Consider the following 22,680-nt stretch of genomic DNA (forward strand, 5'->3'; position numbering starts at 1 on the left):
GAGATTTGCTGTAGAATTGCCACAAAATTCAGTTCTAAGTGTCCTTAAAAAGGACTTGCACTTGATAAAACCTGTAGTAAACCTGTATAATTGTACCTAATGATGTGATCTGTGAGCCTAGCGGATTATAAGGTTTTTAGCGCGAGGGGTACTATATGATTGTGCGTTTTGTGTGCGTGTGTGTGTCTCGTGGGAACGCACATTAAACGGGCTTAGCCACCTGCTCTGTTATTGGACATCTCTTTCTCTCAGCCACAATTGAAAAAGCATACATATATACGTGCATCCAGTCCTGGGGGACGCACTTGAGACATCTGGCTCCGTCTGTCTGTTGGTGGGCTTTTCCTCGGCGGCCCGTTGACCCCCCGGTCGGCCTCGGCCGCGTCTCGTCACAATTGCAAACAGCTTCTTTGCCGTCTCGCGCAAACGTAACGTCGAGAGTAGACGCACTCCCCATCTTTGTTTTCTGGTGTGCTTTTTATTTTCCGCCCTCGTTTCGCTTCCACTCAGTGCCTGAAGCGAGCGGCTATTAGCTATGCAAATATTGACATGCAGCTTTGGCCTGCCAGCTATCAATTGAAATCAGCAAATCGATGAGCCTAATAGCTGCTCATTAGCCACTTGATGCATTCGGAGGGCTAAACATCAGGAGCTGTCCGTGGTCCTGGTAATCGATACACTCTAAAAGTATTAGCCCGCCAGTGCCCGTGCCGGACACCTTTTTAATGAATCCACTTGCAACGGAGGAAGGCTTCTGACTCGCCTCTTCCAGTGAGTTTGTTTTCATTTCTTAGATTTTGTAGACTACAAATATAATTTGGCAGCTCTTTCCAATATTTTTTTTAAATGCAGTGTAGGGAGGGGAGACTATCTTAAAATGTTGGGGGTTAAAATGGAGGACTTGGAAACAACTTGTACTACTAAAAACTAGTTCAAAATGAACTCCAACCAACCGGCAGAACAAAAAAAAATCCCAAATCTGGCTCTGAGGATCAATGCATGTACTTTCCGTAAATGTACCTACCAAATTTTATTTTGATCCCCCTTCAAATTACTCGCTAGTGACCTAACCAAGAAAAACAGCAAGGACCAAGGGAGTGCGAACTTAAAACCTTCCACCGACCAATCTAAAAGTATGTTTTTAAATTTATGATTATCTAGATGTTTAATTACTTCGCAAAAAGTCACTGCAATTGACGGAGCAAAATATTACTAATGAGCAACCGACAGTAGATGGCACTGATACCCCGTTTTAGATGTGACCAGCCCATTTTTTTGGAGCAGACAGTACACAAAGAGGGCACATATTTACATGTATATGTTCATCAATATGTATTGTCCCAGTAGCACGGTGGCTTGAGTGGTTAGCGCATCGGCCTCACAACTCTGGGGTCCTGGGTTCAAATCCAGGTTTTCATGTTCTCCCCAAATCCAAAAAAACATGCCTGATTGGCTGAGTGGGCACTCGAAATTGCCCTTAGCTATGATTGGTCGTCCTTTTGTCTCCTTTTGGTTGGTTGCCGATTCAGGGTGTCCCCGAAAGTCAGTTGGGATAGGCTCCAGCACCCTCCGTGAACATTGTGAGGATAAAACGGTTCAGAAAATGAATGAATGAAAGTCAAACTCAAAAGCTGAACGTGGGTCTGCTAAAAACAGCCGTTATTTTCGTAAATATTGCGCGATTTGGAAAATGTGTAATGGAGATGTAAACAACAGGATGGCGCCGTGCGTCGGTGCGTCACGCGTGTAGGTGGGTGTACGGGGGGGATGGCGGGGGGCTGGCGAAGGGGCAGTTGGCCGCCGGTTAGAGAGAGAAAGAGGCGAGATAAATCATTGGAGAGCAGGTTATTGAAAATGCAGCGAGATAAAAGAGTAAAGAAGCCAGTAATTGCCTTAAAGATCAGACTACAAAGCGTTAGTTTAGATTTTACAAGGCCAGCCAGCAACAAAAGAGCCGTAATTTATGAGCCCTCTGTAAAAGAATCGCATAATTACATTAAAAATGAATGCTAATGAGGGCTCAAATAGGGATGGTGCTTATTAGCAAAGTTGCTATTCCTCTTCCCTGGGCTGAGTGATGGCTAGTGGCTTGATTAATGGCTTAATTTCTATCAATTAGCAGCAAAAAAATAATAATAATTCTCTACTGAGATGGCCTAAATTGAGTGTTGAATTTCATCTTTACAGCTGCGTAGGGAGACACTTAATTGAAAGCTGGGATTTTGCTGCGTGAGCATGTGTTTCTCTACAAATAAGCATCTTAGTCCATTTTTAGAACTTTAAACGACTGATGGAGTAAAGTAAAATATTACACAAATTCAACCAATGCTTCACTAAATATTCAAATATTTGCACACACCCGCAGAAATGTTAGCTTCCACACCAGTAGTTTTACTTTATATGACACCAGTTTTAACTTAGTACTTTTTAAAGTGGTTTTAAATGGTTACATAAAAACAACTCTTTCATTTGAAGAACAAAAGTATAATTTAGAGTCATTCTTTCATAACGATGGTCATAAATAAACTGATATACTATAGTAGAATCAAATTTACATCATGTATTTTTCTGCTGTCTGACCCTAGTATAGATCATTAATAGCAAAAATGATGTCACACTTGTTTACTTACTAAGAGAAAAAAAAATTAAACTGAATCACAGAAATATTCATTTTTACATTTTGGTCTGGAATCGTATCAAAATTTTAGGTTATTATTCATTTATTTAAGACCTTGTGTGTAGTTTATACAACATACCGTCAGTGCGGCTAATTGAATTTTAACCTTTTTTGCAAACAAGATTGAAGATTTGCTGCATTTGCTTCGTTCCCAAAGCCACAACCTCTTATTTATTGAACCCCAATTCAGCAAAACTGTTGAGCTAATGAAATTATTTGGCATTACATCCAAATTTGCGGTCAATTGTAGCCAGTCATCCTTGCAGGACGCTCCTCCAACGCCAAGCCAGGCGCTCCACTGGCCGCGAGTATCTGACATGCATTGTTGAACAGTTCCCTCTTGTGGCCATTTTATCGGCGACCGGTTGTTTCTGAGGCTCGGACGCTGACGGCTTCTAAATCAGGCCGCTATTGGCTTGTTTGATTTCCTCTGCTTCTTAATCAATGAGGTGGACAAACAGCCATTTAGAGGGAAGCATAGCGCATTGATCCGCTTGTCAGCGTGGCTGTCTGTCCGACTCTTCTCGCTAATGACTGCCGCTTTTGCGTGGAAAAATGCATCCTCACACCTGTTCGCTTTTGCTACCGTTGGTCGAACTCAGAATCATTTGGAACCGTGGCTTGGTCAGGTCGGGGGTTTTCATTGGCGTATTTGGGAAAGGATCATATCAGTGGTTGCCCATAAACCTCTATGGAGACTTATTTAAATATCGTATTTTCTCAAATATACGCCATATTTGTACCTAAAAAAATGATGTCTGAATCAAGGGAGCGGCTCATATGCGCATAAATTAGACTTGACATGCACGAAACTGCAGGGTGACAAAGACGAAACGCCAGAATGCAAGATATTACGGCCGATATGTTCATTTGTTTCAAAATAGAGAAAAGAAAAACAGATTAAACTCTAAACTAAATGTATTAAAAAGGCGTATCTTGCAAAAAATATGAAAAAAAAATGCCATTACTCGCTCAGTCCTCGCCATCTTACCTTTTATCGGTAGTTAAACATGCTCTGACTGTCTAGACGCAAGTAGCCTTGATACATGTCTTCGTAATGTTTACCATGTTGTTAAGGCTGATCGAAGGTCTATCCTATCAGCCTTGATACCTGCGTAATGTGTATCTCATGCTATTATTGCACCCAGAGACTTGGCAAACACTAGACCGCTACAGACACACACTTCCTGGTTGTACTGCTCACGTGACTTCCTTTTTGAATTTGTCTATGACTAGGCAACCCTTCGGCAATCCAGCAGATTATCCTTTCGATTCATACATTATCACAGAAGTACTATATAATGTGCGAGGATTTTTCTTAATATTTTCCCTTCAAAGTAACACATTTTTAGTCCCTGTTAAAACCATGAATATGGAGGTGAAAATTTTGAAGGGGGCGTCTTATACAAGAGAAATCGTAAAATTCAACGATTTTAAGGCGATTTTAAGGCTACGGCTTATACGCGGATGCGGCTAATACGCGAGAAAATACGGTAAGTGGAATTTGATTTTATGGCATTTTGCCAATTTTCGCACAGTATATTTATACACAAAACCACTCAAACCAGCGATTCTACTCTAGCCAGACACGAAATTGCGTTAGTTTTAATCCCTGGTGTTGTCGTAGTTTGTTTACATTTCCTCCTGACTGAGGATAAACGTTTCTAATTTTGCGTAAATCATTCCTCTAGCTTGCAAAGTTTTAACACGATAGATTCGTCTTGGTGTTTTTTATTTTTTGTTTGTTTATTACCGGAATTTTGAAAACATTTACCACAGCGGGGGGAAATATGACATGAAAGCAGTGCGGTTGTTTACGTAGCGTCTCCCATTTCCTAGCGCTGGTCGAAAATCCCTTTGAAAACCGACACACAAGACGTCTCGCTCCTTTTCGCCTTCTTCTCGTCACTGTCACGGGCAAAGCTAAATTCATTTGTCAGATAATGTGTCAATATTAAATATCCACTTTGACCTTTGAGCCGACGGCCCGCTATTCTATCGATTTTTCGCTCCGCCAGTCCATCGTGTGGGATTTTCCCGGCGAAATACATATCTCGGCCGCTGATATCTGACAAACAGCATGTGCGAGTCATCTTATCTACCCATAATGTGTTTGTCCCCAAAAAAATGGAGGTCGTAATGGATTGATTGCATTTCCATTTGCGCGTCTTTGACATTGATATCGACATTGATGTGCGTGTCTGACATTGATAGCTTTGTTGAAGACTACAAATTGCACTTGAGCGCGAACGGGACTGAAAAGCTATTTTTTTGTCATACAAGTGGACTTGCGACCAGTCCAAAATGGGCCCCGCCCCTTGATTTTGGAAAACAAAAAACAACAAACAATCTTCATGAATCGACCTCTATTTCTTACCCACTTTTCTTTGTACTTAAATACTTAAAATGTAAGTATTTGGCCAGTACAAACATGCCAACTGTAAAAATAAAAATAGATAAAAATAACATTCGGTCTGTTGTCGAGAACAAATTTTGACCAAGTTACATGTTTAAGTTATCATTTGCGAGCATAAAAATGATGCAACAGGACACTTAACCAACCAGAATATTTGAATCAACCATTGCTGTAGCCCCGCCCACTCATCGCATTTTTTTAAAGAGACATTCCGATCTAATGTGTTGGAAAATAATTTAAGTCTCGTACAATTATGTCGCTCTAAAATCCAAATTTAAAGGCTGCACATAGCTTAAAACGAGTTTATTTTTACATTTTGTAGTTTTTTAATGGAGATGAATAACATCGCTCTATTTCACGTGTGTCAAAGTGGCGGGCCGGGGGTTAAATCTGGCCCGTCGCATCATTTTGTGTGGCCCGGGAAAGTAAATCATGAGTGCCGACTTTCTGTTTTAGGATCAAATTTAAATGAAGAGTATAGATGTATATTAAATTTCCTGATTTCCCCCTTTTAAACAAATAATTGTAATTTTTAATCCATTTTTTCTGTGTTTTTAGTTCAAAAATCATTTTGTAAAATCGAAAAAGATATTTTTTAAAAAAAAGGTATAATAAACATTGTTATAGATCTACAAAAAAACTGAATATTCAGGGCTTTTAATCCATTAATTTAAAAAATCTAAATATTATATCTAAAATGGTCCGGCCCACGTGAAATCAAGTTGACGTTAAAGCGGCCAGCGAACCAACCCGAGTCTGACACCCCTGCTGTATTTTGAAGGCAGACCTAGTGGACATATCCGATATTTTCAAACACTCGCAGGACCTTTATTTTGGAGGGCGGACCACCTAAAATAAAATCACTGGCGTGTGGCTCACGCTACAGAAAATGAATGGATAGAGTGTTTATTTTCCATTAAAGGATCATTTGGAATGGTTTAAAATGCGGGTGGTAAATGTCCAAATGAAAATGGTGCCTGGGTAGTGATTTGATTTTGCCGTCTCGTTCGCTGTAATGACTCATGACACGCTCCTGGGCATAATTGTTACTTATTTGTCCAATTCTATACTGTGTTTAAATCAAAACCCGGTTATGTTTGAGTGCCGTTCTAATTGCGTGTCTATGGGTGTGCGCAAGCGTAAGTGAGAAGCCCAGACAAATATTCATGTATTCATTAAACACCCCCACGCCATGACCAAGTGTTGTGACACCCATCTTGTTATAACTAATGGATTGAATTCATTTTCTGTATTAGTTGTGTGTACGCGGACAGCGTGGCGTGCCTGAGTCAACTGCACGTACGAGCGCCGCCTCTCAAGTGGAACACATTCTCTTTGGATTTGATTTATTCCAAAGGGAAATGCTGATAGTAATTCAGTCAAACTTTAGCTATGTTAGTTTGTCGACAAGTTGCTGATTTCTGTTGAAATATGTCAAATATGCTGTGATATTCTTCTGGTATGTTTGCTTTAAATCGGGGGTTAGGATGAACGCCAACGTCGAATGTTCCTAACTCAAATGTAGGCGTTTAGAGCAAAAATTTAGCAAAATGACGGCCTATATATTTAAAAAAAAAAAACTTGTGTTTGAGTGCAAGATAGCTCTTTTTTCAATGTCATTGCGAACAATTTTGCCCGTAAATTTGGAGTGAAATGTAGAAAATTTGGGATGTTTTTTTGTAGATTTTTTTGACAGACTTTTATACTTTAAAATTATATTTTTTGAGAGCCATACTCAGAATATCAAAGTATATACATGCAAATATGTGCATTTTTATTTTAGTCATTTCACCCATTTTAAAGTACAAAAATATCTGAAATCTTTCAACAATTTTGTCATGCTAATAAATTAGCATCATTGCTAATAATTTAGCATCATTGCTAATAAATTAGCATCATTGCTAATAAATGAGTGTCAATGAGAGTGTGAATGCAAAAGAGTCTAATAAAAAAAACAACAGTAACAACCCGGCGACCAAACGTCCGTTCTACCAAACGTCCGTTCTACCAAATGTCCGTTCTACCAAACGTCCGTTCTACCAAACATCCGTTCTACCAAACGTCCATTTGACCAAAGGTCCGTTCTACCAAACATCCGTTCGACCAAACGTCCGAGTACCGCTTACAATAGAGTGCTTATTTTAACCACACCACCCAAATAGTTGCACATTTGTGTAAGATTGACAGATGGACAGATGGGTGTGTGCAAGGGAGGACAGATAAACACGGGAGCAAGGGATGAATATTGACTGATCGGAGGCAAGATTGACACCCAAACAATAACGGCGCACTTCATAGGCAAACTTTTCCTTTTGGGTCATCCCACCAACTCTCATAAAAGCCATCCTTCGCGAATGATATGTGTTTATATGCAGGAGTCATTTATACTGGAAGCCTTTTCCCATCTTTGTGCATGATTGGACGAACCGCGGCAACAATCGTCTGTGGCCAAAAAAAAAGATTTAAAAAATGGATGAAACCTAATCCCATTTTGTCTCCTTAATGAAATTCCATTGCGGCCAGTTTGCGTTCCTATTTGTGATTATTTTACAATGCATTATTCCCAGTGTAATTTCCTCTCATTTTGTTAGCATTTATTCGCCTTCTCGGAGGTTCCGCGACGTGCCCTTGGCGGCGCACGCCAAATCTCCCTTAAAGATTAAAATAACATCCCGTATGTCACATTACGCGTCAGGCCGCGTTACGCAGACGGATCACATGCAATCGAGTCGGCTGCGTCCGTCCAAGCGGAGTCCGCTTGGCCAGCCGGGGCCGCCCGGGTGACTTGCTCTCATGTTATTTATTTATTTTATTTCATTTTTTTTTTTACAGAGGGAACTTCTCTAGAGGAGCAAGTGCGAAGGATAAAGGACATCGAGGCCATCGAGAGCGACTCCTTTGTTCCACAGGCTTTCAAATCATCTCGGGACGACGTCAAGGTACCCGTGCGGCAATTTTTTGCTCTTTAAATCAATTGGGGCCCCCCCGCCAGGGACCAATCAAACGTTAGCCATTCAGACGAACTGGTGCGTCCTGGATCTGTCACCCAATGGGGATATAAAGCGAGCACACAAGTCATTATTGAAATGTTCCTCCGATTTAATTTGTTTGGGATTTTTTTTTTGTAGAAGGCGGGGGGCATCTGACATAGGTCGTGTGTCCACCAAGGTCGAGATTCCACGATATTGTTCGCCTCCAACTGGGAGGTTTTAACATTTACATAGATATATTTTCAGAAATATTTATATTTTATTCAATAAATGATGCACTAGAGCAGGGGTGGTGAATGAGTTAGACATAAAGAGTCAAAATTTGAAACTGTAAGAGTCAAAGAGCCACACTTCACGTCAGAAACAGCATAAAAAAATCCAATTTGCCAGATTTTTTTAAATATTTGTTTTTAATGGGCCCTGATGAATTTGAGTGTGTTTTAAGAGAGAATAAAAATAAGAGAAACATGAAACAAGGCAAAGAGCCACCAAAAATACAAAATATGATAAGAAGCAAAGAGCCGCATTCATTTTGGCCGGGAGCCGCATGCGGCTCAAGAGCCATGTGTTCACCACCACTGCACTGGAGACATGTTGCTCACCATCACTTTTTGGTACATTTAAGAAAATACAAAAAAACAAATTTACGTGGTTAATTATGGTTATTGTTTTTCATCCAATCCAATTTTGACTCCTTTATAAACCATGTGTTAATATGAACACATTCAATGCCGTTGAGTGATCAAATCATAGTCAAATGAATTTGAACCGCATTGGCTCGCATGAAGTGTTTTTATACCATTGATTCATTTATGATTTCAAAACTAGATCAATGTAAAAATTGGATGGATTTTTCCCATTTCCATGATAAATAATAACAGTACCCGGAGGAAACCCACACAGGCCCAGGGAGAACATGCAAGCTCCACATAGGTGGACGTGACCTGGATTTGAACTCAGGACCCCAGAGCTGTGAGGCTGACGCGCTAGCCACTCGCCCTGCTTGTGGAAATTTAATGTATTTTTTCAAGCAATATTTTTTCAGGCAATATTATTACAAGAAATATCTACGTGTGCTTTATATATGGGAAAAAATGTGTCATTCATTGAGGGTGCGCCTTATAATGCGGTACGCCTTGTAATGCGGTGCGTCTTATAGTCGTGAGAATACGGTAAATAAAATCTTATAACCCTTTGAAACACACGTCTACATGTGGGAAGTAGTATTTATAAAATTGAGATATTTTTTTAACCAAATTTAGCTTTTCTGTGGAACGTTACTATTAAGATGAGTGGGTTGAATATTTGCTTCTTGGCTTATCAGCGTGCTTATTAGCTTGTGAACCTCTTAGACGTGCCTCACTTTTAGCTTGCAGCCAAATTGAATGTCAGAAGATGCTTCCAAATGATAAACATTTGCTCTAGAGCTCCTCATCACACACACTTTGAAACATGAACACACTTGGCAACATGTCCAGCTCAATGTTTACTACTTAAGCAGGTGGAAGATGGCTCATCCTTTTTGCCCATTTTAAAATAGCTCCCAGTCATTTCTTTATTATTTATTTTTTGACGAATGCAACTGGAAACGGTGGATCAAGTATCTCTTACGGTAACAAGCTTTTAGAATACCTTCATAACATTTCCAATACGTAGAGTAGCTAATTCAAAAGCTGAAGCCAGTCAAAATAACCATTACAAACATCAAAATGTTCTTTTTTCACCCGCAACTGCAAAGTAGAATCCCCGAAAAAAACACTGTTTTATACGAGTCACTCAAAACGTTCAATGTAAATGCAAACTTTTTTTATGTATATATATTTTTACTGTTTGAGTGTACCTAATGATGTGACCATGATGCTTCAATACAACTTCATGAATCCAGAAGAACTATACTGCTACCTGCTGGATAAATGGAGGTCTTCACTCATTGATAAATGTATGCATTATGCATTTTAAATTCGCTAATTTATTATCTAATTGTTTTTTTCCCTTGAAATATATGTATAAAATAAAAAAAGATAATTATATGAAAAAAATAGTGATAGTGTTACTGGGGGCCGTAACTAGAGTATTTGTTTTTAATTTTATTAACAGTAATGTTTTCATTTTGTTTATTTGTTTGTAAATATGTGATTAATAATCAAAATTAATCATTATAATTAACACCTAGTGTCTACATATGTGGCTGACACTTGGGTACAAAACATTAATATTTTGGCTTGTAGTATTTGTTGTTTTTTGTTTTGATTTTTTAATCACCTAAAATTGTAATTTCTGTGTATGGTGGAAGAATGTAAAACAATCTTTTTTTGGTGATTATCTTCAAATATCTCCATGCCTTTAGGGAAAAAATAATTCACCTGACAGGCTTTTGAAGAAAATACAAATCACCTCCATTTCTAATGCACTCCATTTATCAAAAACTGTCAGAATTGGATTAAAATGACACCAATAAGTATCCATTTTATTTTAAAAAATCCCTCTTTTTCTTACCAGATTGAGCCTGTGGTGGTGAAGCAGGAACCCGAAACTGTGGACGTTACTTTTCCCCTATCCATTGTCTACAATGACACCGACAGTCTGGCTCACCCTTCTGTAAGTGGTCACCATGACAACCCCCAACAACACCCCATCAGGAGTTCTCATCCACCCTCGGGGGGTGTCGTATACCCACTACCATCTTCGATCAGCTATTTGTGTATAGCGCAAAAATTAAAAAAAAACAAGAGGCAAACTTTAACCTGCACTAATGCTCCCGGGGTTTTCCGCTCGCTCATCTATCTCCTGTGGGCAAACTAAGTTATGACCTGATGTATGCAGATAACACATACACACAGACTTTACATAAATACACACACAAGTCCTTGCTACGGGCTGATATATGGCACCAATATGTCCCCGGGCGGGCAAGGCCTCAACTCTGCTACCAATTAGAACAGATGAATTTCACAGTGTATACACTCACACACAAACACACAAACACACACACACACACACACACAGCCCCATTAGTGCCACAGAACCAGCACCGGGCCGAAAGACATGAACTCCCCGACGTCTTACGAAATAACCCGGCTAAAAACGCAACGTCGGGTCAGGGGTGACGGATTGACAGGTCGCTTTCCGATCCGTAGGCTAGCAAACACGCAAGTGTGATACCGTAATGTGCGTGGATGACATTTTTTTTGTTTCATTTTTTTTGTTCATAATTCTGTGTTTAACCATTTAAACTTTTTAGATCACATGTGTCAAAGTGGCGGCCCGGGGGCCAAATCTGGCCCGCCGCATCGTTTTGTGTGGCCCGGGAAAGTAAATCATGAGTGCCGACTTTCTGTTTTAGGATCAGATTAAAATGAAGAGTATAGATATAGATTAAATTTACTGATTTTTCCCCCTTTAAAATCAAAATTCTGGTCTACATTTTAAGGAATAAAAATGTACAATGGCGGATGTTTGAAACGGAAATATGTTCATCCGAGCGCTTATTATTGTCTTCGATTTTGTCATCTGTCATCTCACACAGCTGTTCATTGACAAAGAGAAGGCTGAGGAGTTGTGGCTCAACCGACTTCATTCCCTACGCCAGGAGAGGCTCATGGGAAGTCCCGTGGCTTAACCGAGGAACGCCATTTTATTTCATCTGGACTTGGCCATCATATCCTTTCAAGTTTTATTCAATTATTACTTAAATGTGTTTAATTGAATGACAATGAGAATTAATTCCTAGTGGAAGCTGTGATATCATTTTTGCTAGAATTACTACTTTGTTTATATAGTGGATTACGCCATTCTTGCATTTTGCCACTAGGCGTCGCTGTAAGCGATGTTTCGAGTACTAGTCAATTTAAAACTTTTTTGAAACGTTCCTGCATTTCGTTGGCGGAAATGTTTTTAAATGACTACTAATCTCGGTCTCTGTTTTATATTTCACCCCCCAAAAATAATTTGAACACATAGTTAAGACTTTTGAAACCGCCGATATGGCGTGTCAACTTTTGTAAACAACTCCATTAATAAAGAGCGTTAGTTGACAGACGTCTTTTCACATTTTTTTTTTCTTTTCAAACTGTGTGACCTTGTTGACTGTCCAAGATTAATTAAGTCGCGTTCGTTCATGTCTGGATTTTAATTATGAGTGACATTTTAAGACAGTGCAGAGAATCAGATCCGGGCCTATTTATGGCCCGGACCAGATGGTAAATCTATACCCAGTGTGGGACACTGTCACCCCGCCATTGCCCCTCCAAATAGCCGGTGCGGTAATGAGCTCCTAAATACAGGCTAAAAAAGCAAGCGCACACCCTTGAAACCGTGGCTTCGTAAGCTATTTCACCCACGGAATGGACGCGAATAGTGGACTTTGGCCACCGTTTTGTCAGAAGGTGCCTAAATGGCTGTGTTTCACTTAAATACGATGACTAGTATCAAAGACTAGTTTTTACGACACGCTTCCAAAGCGCCGTCGTCATGGCAGCATTGAGCGAGACAACAACCTCGTTGACGGAAGTGGTCTCCCATCGGCCAATGAGAGCCCGGTATTGACGTCACGTGGTTAAATGCCCACTCTCCTAAATTAGCTCCACCCTCCCCACGGGCATTACCGGAGCTTCTCTCGAACGTGATACACCTGCAGCCCATTCGGAATATTATGTTTGTTTAAATTCGACTTCTTTTTTTGTTCATCTGGCCATATTGTTTAAACTCACGTTTTTTTGTAACCCCTTGGAAATGTTTGGAAACTACAGGGATTTTGACGATGACCCCTTTTTCTCGTAAGTTTTGACGTCAAAAGCTGTGTTGTTACTATTGTCATTATCAGAGCTCAACGTTTTTTTTTAATATATACAAATCTAAGTTTCTAAACATCTCAAAAGTGAACATTATTGTCTCATTTATGGTTTTAATTTGTATGATGACAAAATTCTCAAAATATTTGAACTAAAATCCAATATTCTGGGTTAAAGTCATTTTATATGGTCATTTGAATGAATAAATAACCTCGACCTTGACTTTAATAAGCAGCATTGGAAATGAGTGCAAATAAATAACCTAAGCTAAAAAAAAAATAACAGTTTTTGTTCCAAGTCTCCTTTTGACTTTTACTTTTTAGTATTTAACTCATTGGCTGCCATTGACAACAGTTGACATCAAATCCATCTGAATTTGGGCTCAACATCCAATCCATTTTGACTGAGATCACTCTTAGCAATATAAATTATGAACACCATTTCCTCGTAGAAACTAGAAATGACACTCCCAGTATCCCAACTGGCCAACAACCAGTAGCACCTTTTACTGAGCAACCTTCCTTGTCTTTTGTAGAGATCCATTCCGGGCCCACCGAGATCACATGCGCCAGGTGATGCGGAGTTTCTCGGAGCCGATGGGCGGAACCTTCACGCCGAGTATCACGGACGGGAGAAGCCGCGGGCACGACCCGTTGGACCCGCCGACGTTGAGGGGCAATCACAGGGTGAGAACATGTCAACAAAGCGATTGAACTGTTCCAAGCGTTAACTGCTCATGTTAAAGTTCCCTTTGAATCCAATATATTCGTCGAGACAGCCCACAATTTAAGATAAATGACATATACTTCACTCAAATCTCAAAGTATAGCCTTTTTAGCACTAGAAATAACTGTCTAAAATCAATAAGGTTCCATTGAATTTATTTAGTAAACATTTGCTATCATGGAGGACAACACTGTCGTAGAAAAAAATAATAATAATAATAAAAAAGAAGGCTGGAGAAGGATGCTTTTTGTGAAGCGAGTTAGTTTTTCAACTGTAGGGAAATCAAGTGGATGTCAAAAAATGTGCACCAAATTTGAGCTGAAAACGTCAAACTAAATGTACACTATTGTATTGATTATGAAACATGGCCAAATTAGGTTGCATATCTGCTTTATTGATATTCCAAAAATGGTTTTCAAAGCAAACTGAAGCAAGAGGCCCTACTTTGTAGGACTTGGTCTCCAGTTTTGCACCCGTTAACCTTCCCTCGAATCAGGACAAGCACATGAACCAGTTTAATCCCGCTATGCCATGGAGGCCTGTATATTTATCCTTGATAATGACTTTGATCACAAGACTGGGCCTCAATAAACAGCAACTTGATGCCTCTTGAATACTAGATAATACCTCCCGCGCTAATGACCTCACTCAGTGCCGGAAAAGCGGCGATTCCAACTTTTGATCCTTTTGGAGTTGCATGGGGTGCTGATATCAGTTTGTAAATGAGAAATAATTTTATAATTGGACACAAAAAGTCAATTTCAAAGTATTGAAAGTGTTAACCTTTGCACACAATGCGCATAAAAGTTTTTAATCTGCTCTCAAAATGGGGTTTGGTATACTATAATCTGCATTTTTTTTCTGTCTATTGGAGTAATGCGTGTGTATTAAAGAAAGTATTTTACTTTTTTTGTAAGTGTAGTTGACTAGGATAGAGGGTGCAGCTCTAGAGCCACATTTGGCTTCTTTAGATCTTCTGCTATCTAAATGATTTGTTTTTAAAAGATAAGCTGGACAAAAGTAGTGGGAATTGACCATTGGCCAAAAAAAACCATTGAACCTGACATGCATGTTTTTGAATTGTGCCAGAGCACCTGGAGAAAACCCACGCAAACCCGGGGAGAGCTTGCAAACTCTACACAGGAAGGCCGCAACCAAGCAGTTCGAACTCGGAACTTCAGAACTGTGAGACAAACATGTTACTCTCTTATTACTATACAAAAAAAAGCTAATTGAAGCTAGTTTGCGCCTCTAATGATCACTGCTCTGTAAAAAAATGCACCTGTCATAGAAAAGCAAATCATACATCAACACGTCAGCCACGTCATACTCTTGATTTTCGTTTTCAAATCTAGTATTCAACACAAAATAAGGCCGGTCGATTTACTTCCCACTTAGATAGCATAGTAATGCGGGTTCACGTTTCCCCGCCATCCCCTGAGGATCGTCACTCACGACTTTGTATCACCTTTCACTTTCTGTCCACGTTTGTTTATAAATTTGCAGTCACATGATGCTATTTTTCAGTCTTGAAACAGTCCCTTGTCATCAAAAATCCTAATACCATACTTGTCAACCTCTGCCGATAACTGCCCTTATAAATGATTATGATTCCCCTTACAAACCCCCAAAAAACCTTACAAATACGGTGTTTGTAAGGTTTTTTGGGGGTTTGTAAGGGGAATCATAATCATTTATAAGGGCAGTTATCGGCAGAGGTTGACAGGTATGTAATGCCGTATTGGCCCGAATATAAGACGACCCCCTCTTTTTTAAGACTCAAGTTTGAAAAACATAAAATTCAATTTTTATACACAAAATAATGACAGTACATCTGAAACAAATGATTATAACAATTCATTCGAGAGAAAAATGTTATTTTGCCTCATTCAAATCATGCAAAAACTCACATCATAACATCTGAACATTTAAATATGTAAACGAAAGTGCAATCACATTTGTCAATGAAATGTAAATAACTAATTTAATAATCATGTAAATAATATCGGCACCAGCTAGTGCTGTGAACAGGTACAATGTCTAGACCCCGATTTTAAGACGACACTTTTTCAGTCTTATTTCAATGCAACAAAACATCGTCTTATATTCGGATCAATACGTTATTATTCTAGAACTACTGCCATATACAGAGTGGCGTTCTCATCACGTGGAACGCCATCTTGTCAGTTTTACGGTTCCTTATCTTCTACTCGAAGCCGTCCGGTCTAAATATAATGCCCTCCCAAATGGACGTGGCATTTATTTGCCCGTAGATGCCACTCTGGGATAAAATTGGCCTTGGGAGATAGTGAGCAGGAGTGTTTTATTTACATCAGCTTGACCTTTTGGAAAAGAGCTGAGCGAGCGCGGCGTGGTAGCCTTTGGGCTTTTCGGCCCCCCGTGCAAGCCTTCTCAGAATGAAGCTCGGTTTCAGCGCCAAAGTCGCCGTTAATCTCCGGCAATGCGACCCAATTACACATGGAACACAAGTCATTCAACACCGTGCCCGTTGTAGCCCCTCGTAGCCCCTCGTACGTGCCGGGATGCTCGCGCCAGTCATAAACACCCGGCAGGTTTGTTCCAGATAAAGCCCGGTCGTAGTACTTAAGGCTTCGGCCGACTTCCACGCTTTGAAACGTTCATGCCGTGGAATGATCTCCATCCCAGATCAAGTGGGCGGAGCTATGCCAAAAGAAATATATATATGGTTCACAATGGGTAGGCAGTATGCTTATTGTCTCACAAATGCAGACTTAAAATTTAATTCAAATAAATAGCCAACTCAGAGTCAAGAATGATGATGACCCACGTTTGTGAAATATGGGAAAGTAAAGAATTTGCAGGTGATGAAAGCAATGTTAATGTTTAAAAGTCTGAGCTCAAATTCTAAAGCCGTTTGTCTGACTTTAAAAAAAAAATTGTATATATAAGAAAAAAATTCTTTTATATGATGTCATTATAAGGTGAAATACGGTAATTCCCCGAATATCACGGTTAATGTAGACCACAGGTGTCAAAGTGGAGGCCCGGGGGCCAAATCTGGCCCGCCGCATCATTTTGTGTGGCCCGGGAAAGTAAATCATGAGTGTCGACATTCTGTTTTAGGATCAAATTCAAATGAAGAGTATAGATGTATATTAAATTTCCTGTTTTTCCCCCTTTTAAATCAATAATTGCAATTTTCTAATCCATTTTTTCTGTTTTTAGTTCAAAAATTATTTTGTAAAATCTAATAATATATATATATAAACTAAAATAGACATTGTTTTAGATCTATAAAAAAATGGAATATTCAGGGACTTTAATCCAGTTCTTTTAATCCATTTATTTAAAAAAAATTAAATATTATATCTAAAATGGTCTGGTCCACTTAAAATTGAAAAATCGCAAAATAGGGTCACCCTTATTTTAACTTTTTTTTCAGTGCTGAGTCCTAGTAGCAAGAGTTTCATGAACTTAAAAAAATAAAATAAAATAAATAATTTAAAAAAAATAATAATAGCAGAAAAATTTGCGTAATAGTAAATTCGCGATAAGTGAACACACGATAATCGAGGGATTACTGTACAATGTCAGGATATATATTGATATGTATCGGGGTCAAAAGTGTATTTATTTGACTTTTTAGGGATACATATATGAATGTTTGTATTCTGATCAATGCCATTGACTGGCCACTCATTTTTTTTGTCATCAGGCGCCAGTGACAAGTGTAAAATCACTGAATTAGGTCCAAACGAACTGGAGTCAATGTTAAATATAAATCAGACTTGAGCGGGAGCTGAAAATGCCACGCTGAAGAATGCACGTTCAGTACAAACAAAACTAATCACGTTTTAAAATAGAAATAACTTGAGTCGGGCGTAAAGTTCATACGCAAAATACGTAAAGTTTAGTTACGGTGCAACGCTTTGTGATTTTGTCCCAATTTGGCCGCTAACACATTTAAAGGGGACTATCCAATGTATGTTTATTATTTTTTTAAATACATACAACCATAAGGGCGTCATTTATGAGCTGGTAATGCCTTGAAAGCAGCTGCCGTGACCAGCATTCTTTCTCCCTCCCGTGTTTGTGCAGGACACGGCGATGACCCCTTTCGGCATGTTCGACAACTTTGTGACCAACATGAGAGGCAGGATGGACGGGATGCACAAAAACCTTGTGAGTTCACGCCGCCGAGTTTCCTCCCGAGCTTTTCCTCTGACGCTTTTGATTGGGTTTGCGCGTCCAGGAGACCATGGGCACGGACGCCAACACCCACACCTTCAGCTCCTCGTCAGTCATGACCTATTCCAAGGTTGGGAACGACCCCCCGAAGGTCTTTCAGGCCTCGTCGTCGACGCGTCGGGGCCCCGGAGGCGTAAGTAATTATTCGCAGTGGCGGTCCGTTAAAATATGATGATGTGTTGCCATAGGTAATTATTGTAGTGCAAGTTTTTTTTTTGCATAATAGTATAATTTAGGGGTGGAAATGTAATCTTTCACACTAAAATTGTTATCATAGAATGAAGCTGAATATAATATTTTCTAGAAAAAGTGTTTATTTTGGAGAAATGTCTGCAATCTTTCAGGTAATTGCTGAAAGTACACAAAATTAGTGAGTAATTTAATGGGAAGTAGGGAAAGAAAATTAGCATGTTTTTGGAGTTTTTATTCTGTGTTAGCATTGGTAATTATGGGTATTGTAGTTTTTTTGCATAATAGTATAATTTAAGGGAGGAAATGTAATCTTAATCACTAAAATTGTTATCTTAGAATGAAGCTGAATAGAATATTTTCTAGAAAAAGTGGGTCTATTTTGGAGAAATGTCTCCAATTTTTCAGGTAATTGTTGAAAGTACACAAAATTAGTTAGTAATTTAATGGGAGGTAGGGAAAGAAAATTAGCATGTTTTTGGAGTTTTGATTCTGTTAATATGATTGTGTTAATATTGGTAATTATGGATGTATTGTAGTGCAAGTATTTTGGGCATAATGATTTATTTTCAGGATGAAAATATAATCTTTGATTTCAAAGTTATTGTATTAAAATGGAGCTAAATCGAATATTTTGGTAGAACAAGTGTATTTTGGAGAAATGTCTCCAGTTTTTCAGGTAATTGTTGAAAGTACACAAAATTAGTTGGTAATTTAATGAGAGGTATGGAAAAAAAATTAGCAGCTTTTTTTTGCTGGAATAATTTGAACCTACTGAAAAAGCTGCTTTAAAAAAAAAATAAAAAATAAAAATACAAGCAAATACTCTTTCACTCCGTTCTTTTTATTGTCCAACATTCACTTTGAAAGTAGTCCAAAAATAACACTTCCCTTGACAATATACGACATCACTTGCATCAGGTCACCACTTTATGAATCATAATGATCCTAAAAATACACGCCCACATGATGCGAATCAACATCATCACCAAAAACTTTTCCTCCTATGGAAAATGCTCCGCTCGTGCGCAGGTGAAGGAGACAATGAGAGCCTTGAAAGACTCTGAAAGCGGCATGGAGAAGATGTCCATCGGCCACCACATCCAAGACCGGGGACACGTCGTTGAGAAGAAAATGAACAAGAAAACGGGAGATAAAGAGTTCATCCAGGACTTCCAGAATATCGATGAATGTGCGTTGAGTCATTTTTATTGTTGTCCTTTTCCTCTCATAACTCTTGCGTCCTGGTTTTTCACACTTAGCCGAAGCGCAGTCCTTCGACGAGGAGTGGCAGAAGGAGCTGTCCAAGTTCAAGCCTCCTGTTTCCATGCCTCGGCTGGAGCCGCCCCATCATCACCGAGGCCAGTCGGCAGCTCTCACCGGTAGTGCCCGCACCCACAGGTTAGTTATTTAGCGGAGGAATTTTTAACACTTTGACTGCCCAAAGCATATTTTTTGCCAAAATTAAAACCATCTCGTGATAGGCCCAACACGCCAAAAATGCAATGAATGCTAAAAGAAATGTTTTGAAGTTAGCGCCATGCTCCCTACACCTTGAACAATGGGAAAAAAATATTTAGAGTCAGTTAAATGGAATTGAGTATTTCAAATGTAAACAGAAGACAAGTGCACATGAGAATTTTTTTTCTAGATTTTTAAACCTGCATGAAAGATGGAATGTATGATTTTTTTTTAAAAAATATTCATAAGTTCGATAGTAAATTCAGTAAGAAATTTGATTTTTTTTTACACAAATGATAGTCTACAAATTCTCTAAAGTTGCAGCTGAAGTTGACGGATAACATTTTGATCTATCATTGAGTTTGATTTATTAATGAAGGGACAGTACATATTTATGAACATATACCAATTCATGCTAATGAATGACTAAAATGTTTATTGACAATAAGATATTCCAAAACTATCTATTCCATTGTTTCCATAACATATGGCCATTATAAATCTTTATGAGTAATACTGGCATAAAAAAGACTGACTTGTATTTTTAAAACTTTTTTCAATTCCCAAAAGTTGTCATTTTTCAAGAAAAAATATATGAATAATCTCAAGAACCTAAGATTTTTGGATGGGAAATTGTGTTCACATGACCAGAAAATGATGCAAAAGAAGAAAATACAACCTTCATATATTTAAAAGTAAAATGCCATTTTTCGGAAGCATGAATCTCCGCCAGCATCGGGCAGCCAAAGGTTTAATAGTAAAAAAAAAAAGAATGATTTACTGGATTGAGGTTTGTCATATGACCTGTTTGTTATGTGCCTTTGCAGAGAACATCCCAAATCCAAACCTAAAAGTATCCTGAAGTCTTCCAACCCAACAAAAGATTAAACAATTGTCCAGTGCTCCCTAACGCAATCAGAGCTAGGCACACAAACATAATGGTATCATTCATCCCTGATGTTTTAGTTTTCTCCATTTTGAATGTTGACCTGGTGAGTGCTCCTCAAGGTTTAACGTTCCGCAGTTTGTCCACGAAGCTGCTTCTTCTTCTTCTGCTACCGTATCGCTTAAAATTTTCACATTTCAAATTTTCCCGCTTTGTGGAGAAAAAAAAAAGGATGGAGGACGTGAGAACTTTGCAATGATACCTGTGATTAGGTTAGCTAGCTGGTTTCCGGATGAAGCTAAGTTGGAGATGTATGGAAAGCACGGGTAGTATCGCGGTATCTGGTTTGAACGGGGAGATAAGATGGCATTTATGGATTTTAAAAAAAATGCTAAGAACGTGTTTGTCATTTGGAATTGATTGTTTGAGTTGGTGTCCAAAAAAAAAAATGACACTGAGACCATCACCACAGGGCCATAACTTGAGTGTCTGATTTTAGGATGATTCAAATGCACTTAGATGAGGTCAAACAGATGTTGCTAAGTACTGAAAATGTCTTGTATTTGCTGTAATCTTTGTACAAAGAAAAAAAACTTTCCTTTTTTTTGTATTGTTCATTTTTCATCCAAGCTTAGTGACGCAACTGTTGCTCTCGTATATTTTGAATATACACAGCATTGAGAAATAAAAATGTCAACATGAATGTGCACATTTTGACCCACAATTTTCCAATTATTTGAGGGAAAATATTGAAATTAAAAAAAAAATGAATTGGTGCTATATCAGGAAATTTTATGTTGATCATGTTGTGCTAACGGCAATTATTAATTCATTAACGTAAGACAAACAAGTTTTCAATCCTATACCTTTAATGGATTCCTCCAGTCTCCCCAAAGTGCAGAGATAATGTGAAAACTGACCAAAAACATGACTTCTTGCACAGAAGCAGGCAAAACAAAACCAACGCTAAATGGCATTTTTTTTAAAAAGTCAATGCCCTGAAAATTTACATGATTCCTGGAGGTTGTCCCTTTCCGGCGATCTTTTTTGAACACTCAAGCAGAGCATTATGGATGTCCTTGGCACATGAAATTTGGGATTTGATCATGCCGAGGTACTGGGCGTAGGACATGGACTCCGCCTGCACCGTGTCTGGTTTGGAGGCGGCGGTGGGGACCAGGTTGGGCGAATGTTTGGCGCTGTCGATGCTCTGCGAGAGGCACTCGTAAGCCAGCCGCTAAAAAAACAGATGGAGGTCAAGGGTCAAAAGGGTGAAAGGGAAAGTCAAGGTGGGCAGATCTCACCAAACACAGTTCCAGCTGATCACAAAGGGCGTAGAACTCCTCGAGGCTTTTGTCAAAGCGTTGGACTGCAGTGTCGCTGCTTTTACTGGAACAGAAACCCATTTCATAGTGTAGGAGTGGTGAACATGTGGCTCTTTGCTTAGCCTATTTTGTATTTACTGTGTTTCTTATTTGTTTCTCTCTTAAAACATTCAAGTTCATCAGGGCCCATTAAAAACAAATAATAAATTAGATTTAAAATAATAATAAACCACCGCGGGTGATGGCTTCTCCATTTTGGGTCGCCACTTGATGACGTAGTTCCGTCGTTAACGGCGGACGTATAAACAAAAGAAAAATAAGGGTACGTACACTCCGTTGTCAATGTTCGTGTTGTGGGCGAAGTTGAGCGCCGCGATTTTCATGAGGTTCTGCGAGGCGAAACAAAAATAAACGCCGTTAAACGCCGTTAATAGGAAGAGCTGGGGTTCTATCCAGTGCGTTACCTGTAGACTTTCTTTCAATTGCGGAATGAGCATTTTGAAGCGATGGACCGGGTCAAAGTCTTGCTGTTGAGTCAACTGCTGTTGTTGCTGCTGCTGCAGGGTAGCGGCTTGTTGTTGTTGTAAACTTGGAACACCGGGTTGATGTTGTTGGGACGCCATCTTGGCTCAACTGGTGCAGTTAGGTAGATGTTAGATATATGAGAGTAGATGTCTGATGCGTGTTAGCGGCCAATGGAAATGAGCGTCGTCAGTTGTTGATCTTTTTTTTCTTCCATAGGGACTTTTGTTTGAATGTAATATTGTTGTCAATTGAGTGTCCTTTAAAATAGCTATAAATTGCTTTTTGTTAAATAAAAAAAAAATATAGCCCATATGAATGTGATGGAATCCAACGTTTATCATTTGTTTTTTTATTTATTTTAATTCACACATAAACGGGAGACAGGCAAACAGACATGTTGCTAATGGTTAAAAAGTACACTTTAAAATATAGAATACATGTGCATTGACCAGAAACGTGTGGGTT

At 39.0% G+C, this 22,680-nt stretch overlaps 3 protein-coding genes across 5 annotated transcripts in view; 2 read left to right on the forward strand and 1 right to left on the reverse strand.

Annotated features, from left to right (window-relative positions):
• rsrc1 (arginine/serine-rich coiled-coil 1) overlaps positions 1–12,119 on the forward strand; it is a 107,229-nt gene extending 95,110 nt beyond the window's left edge. For both annotated transcript variants that reach the window (XM_077610663.1, XM_077610662.1), the window contains exons 8-10: positions 7,926–8,032; positions 10,583–10,681; positions 11,610–12,119. In XM_077610663.1, the coding sequence (XP_077466789.1) occupies positions 7,926–8,032; positions 10,583–10,681; positions 11,610–11,702 (299 nt within the window). In that variant the 3' untranslated portion in view covers positions 11,703–12,119. The remainder of the gene's footprint in view (positions 1–7,925; positions 8,033–10,582; positions 10,682–11,609) is intronic.
• Positions 12,120–12,267: 148 nt separating this feature from the next.
• Positions 12,268–21,074, forward strand: mlf1 (myeloid leukemia factor 1). 2 transcript variants are annotated; one of them, XM_077610664.1, is made up of 8 exons: positions 12,268–12,858; positions 13,409–13,559; positions 14,689–14,784; positions 17,680–17,763; positions 17,834–17,962; positions 19,051–19,210; positions 19,281–19,419; positions 20,307–21,074. In XM_077610664.1, the coding sequence occupies exons 1-8, from the start codon at positions 12,815–12,817 to the stop codon at positions 20,365–20,367; spliced, it is 864 nt and encodes a 287-aa protein (XP_077466790.1). In that variant the 5' UTR covers positions 12,268–12,814; the 3' UTR covers positions 20,368–21,074. The 2 variants fall into 2 exon arrangements, with proteins under 2 accessions (XP_077466790.1, XP_077466791.1); XM_077610665.1 differs by lacking the exon at positions 14,689–14,784.
• Positions 21,075–21,214: 140 nt separating this feature from the next.
• On the reverse strand, positions 21,215–22,351 carry med29 (mediator complex subunit 29). The gene is made up of 4 exons (XM_077610666.1): positions 22,155–22,351; positions 22,021–22,079; positions 21,670–21,754; positions 21,215–21,602 (listed from the first exon to the last, which is right to left on the reverse strand). The coding sequence occupies exons 1-4, from the start codon at positions 22,311–22,313 to the stop codon at positions 21,372–21,374; spliced, it is 534 nt and encodes a 177-aa protein (XP_077466792.1). The 5' UTR covers positions 22,314–22,351; the 3' UTR covers positions 21,215–21,371.
• Positions 22,352–22,680: the final 329 nt, after the last annotated feature.

This window comes from Stigmatopora argus, chromosome 10, assembly GCF_051989625.1.
Source record: "Stigmatopora argus isolate UIUO_Sarg chromosome 10, RoL_Sarg_1.0, whole genome shotgun sequence".
In the NCBI taxonomy this organism is placed as follows: domain Eukaryota; kingdom Metazoa; phylum Chordata; class Actinopteri; order Syngnathiformes; family Syngnathidae; genus Stigmatopora; species Stigmatopora argus.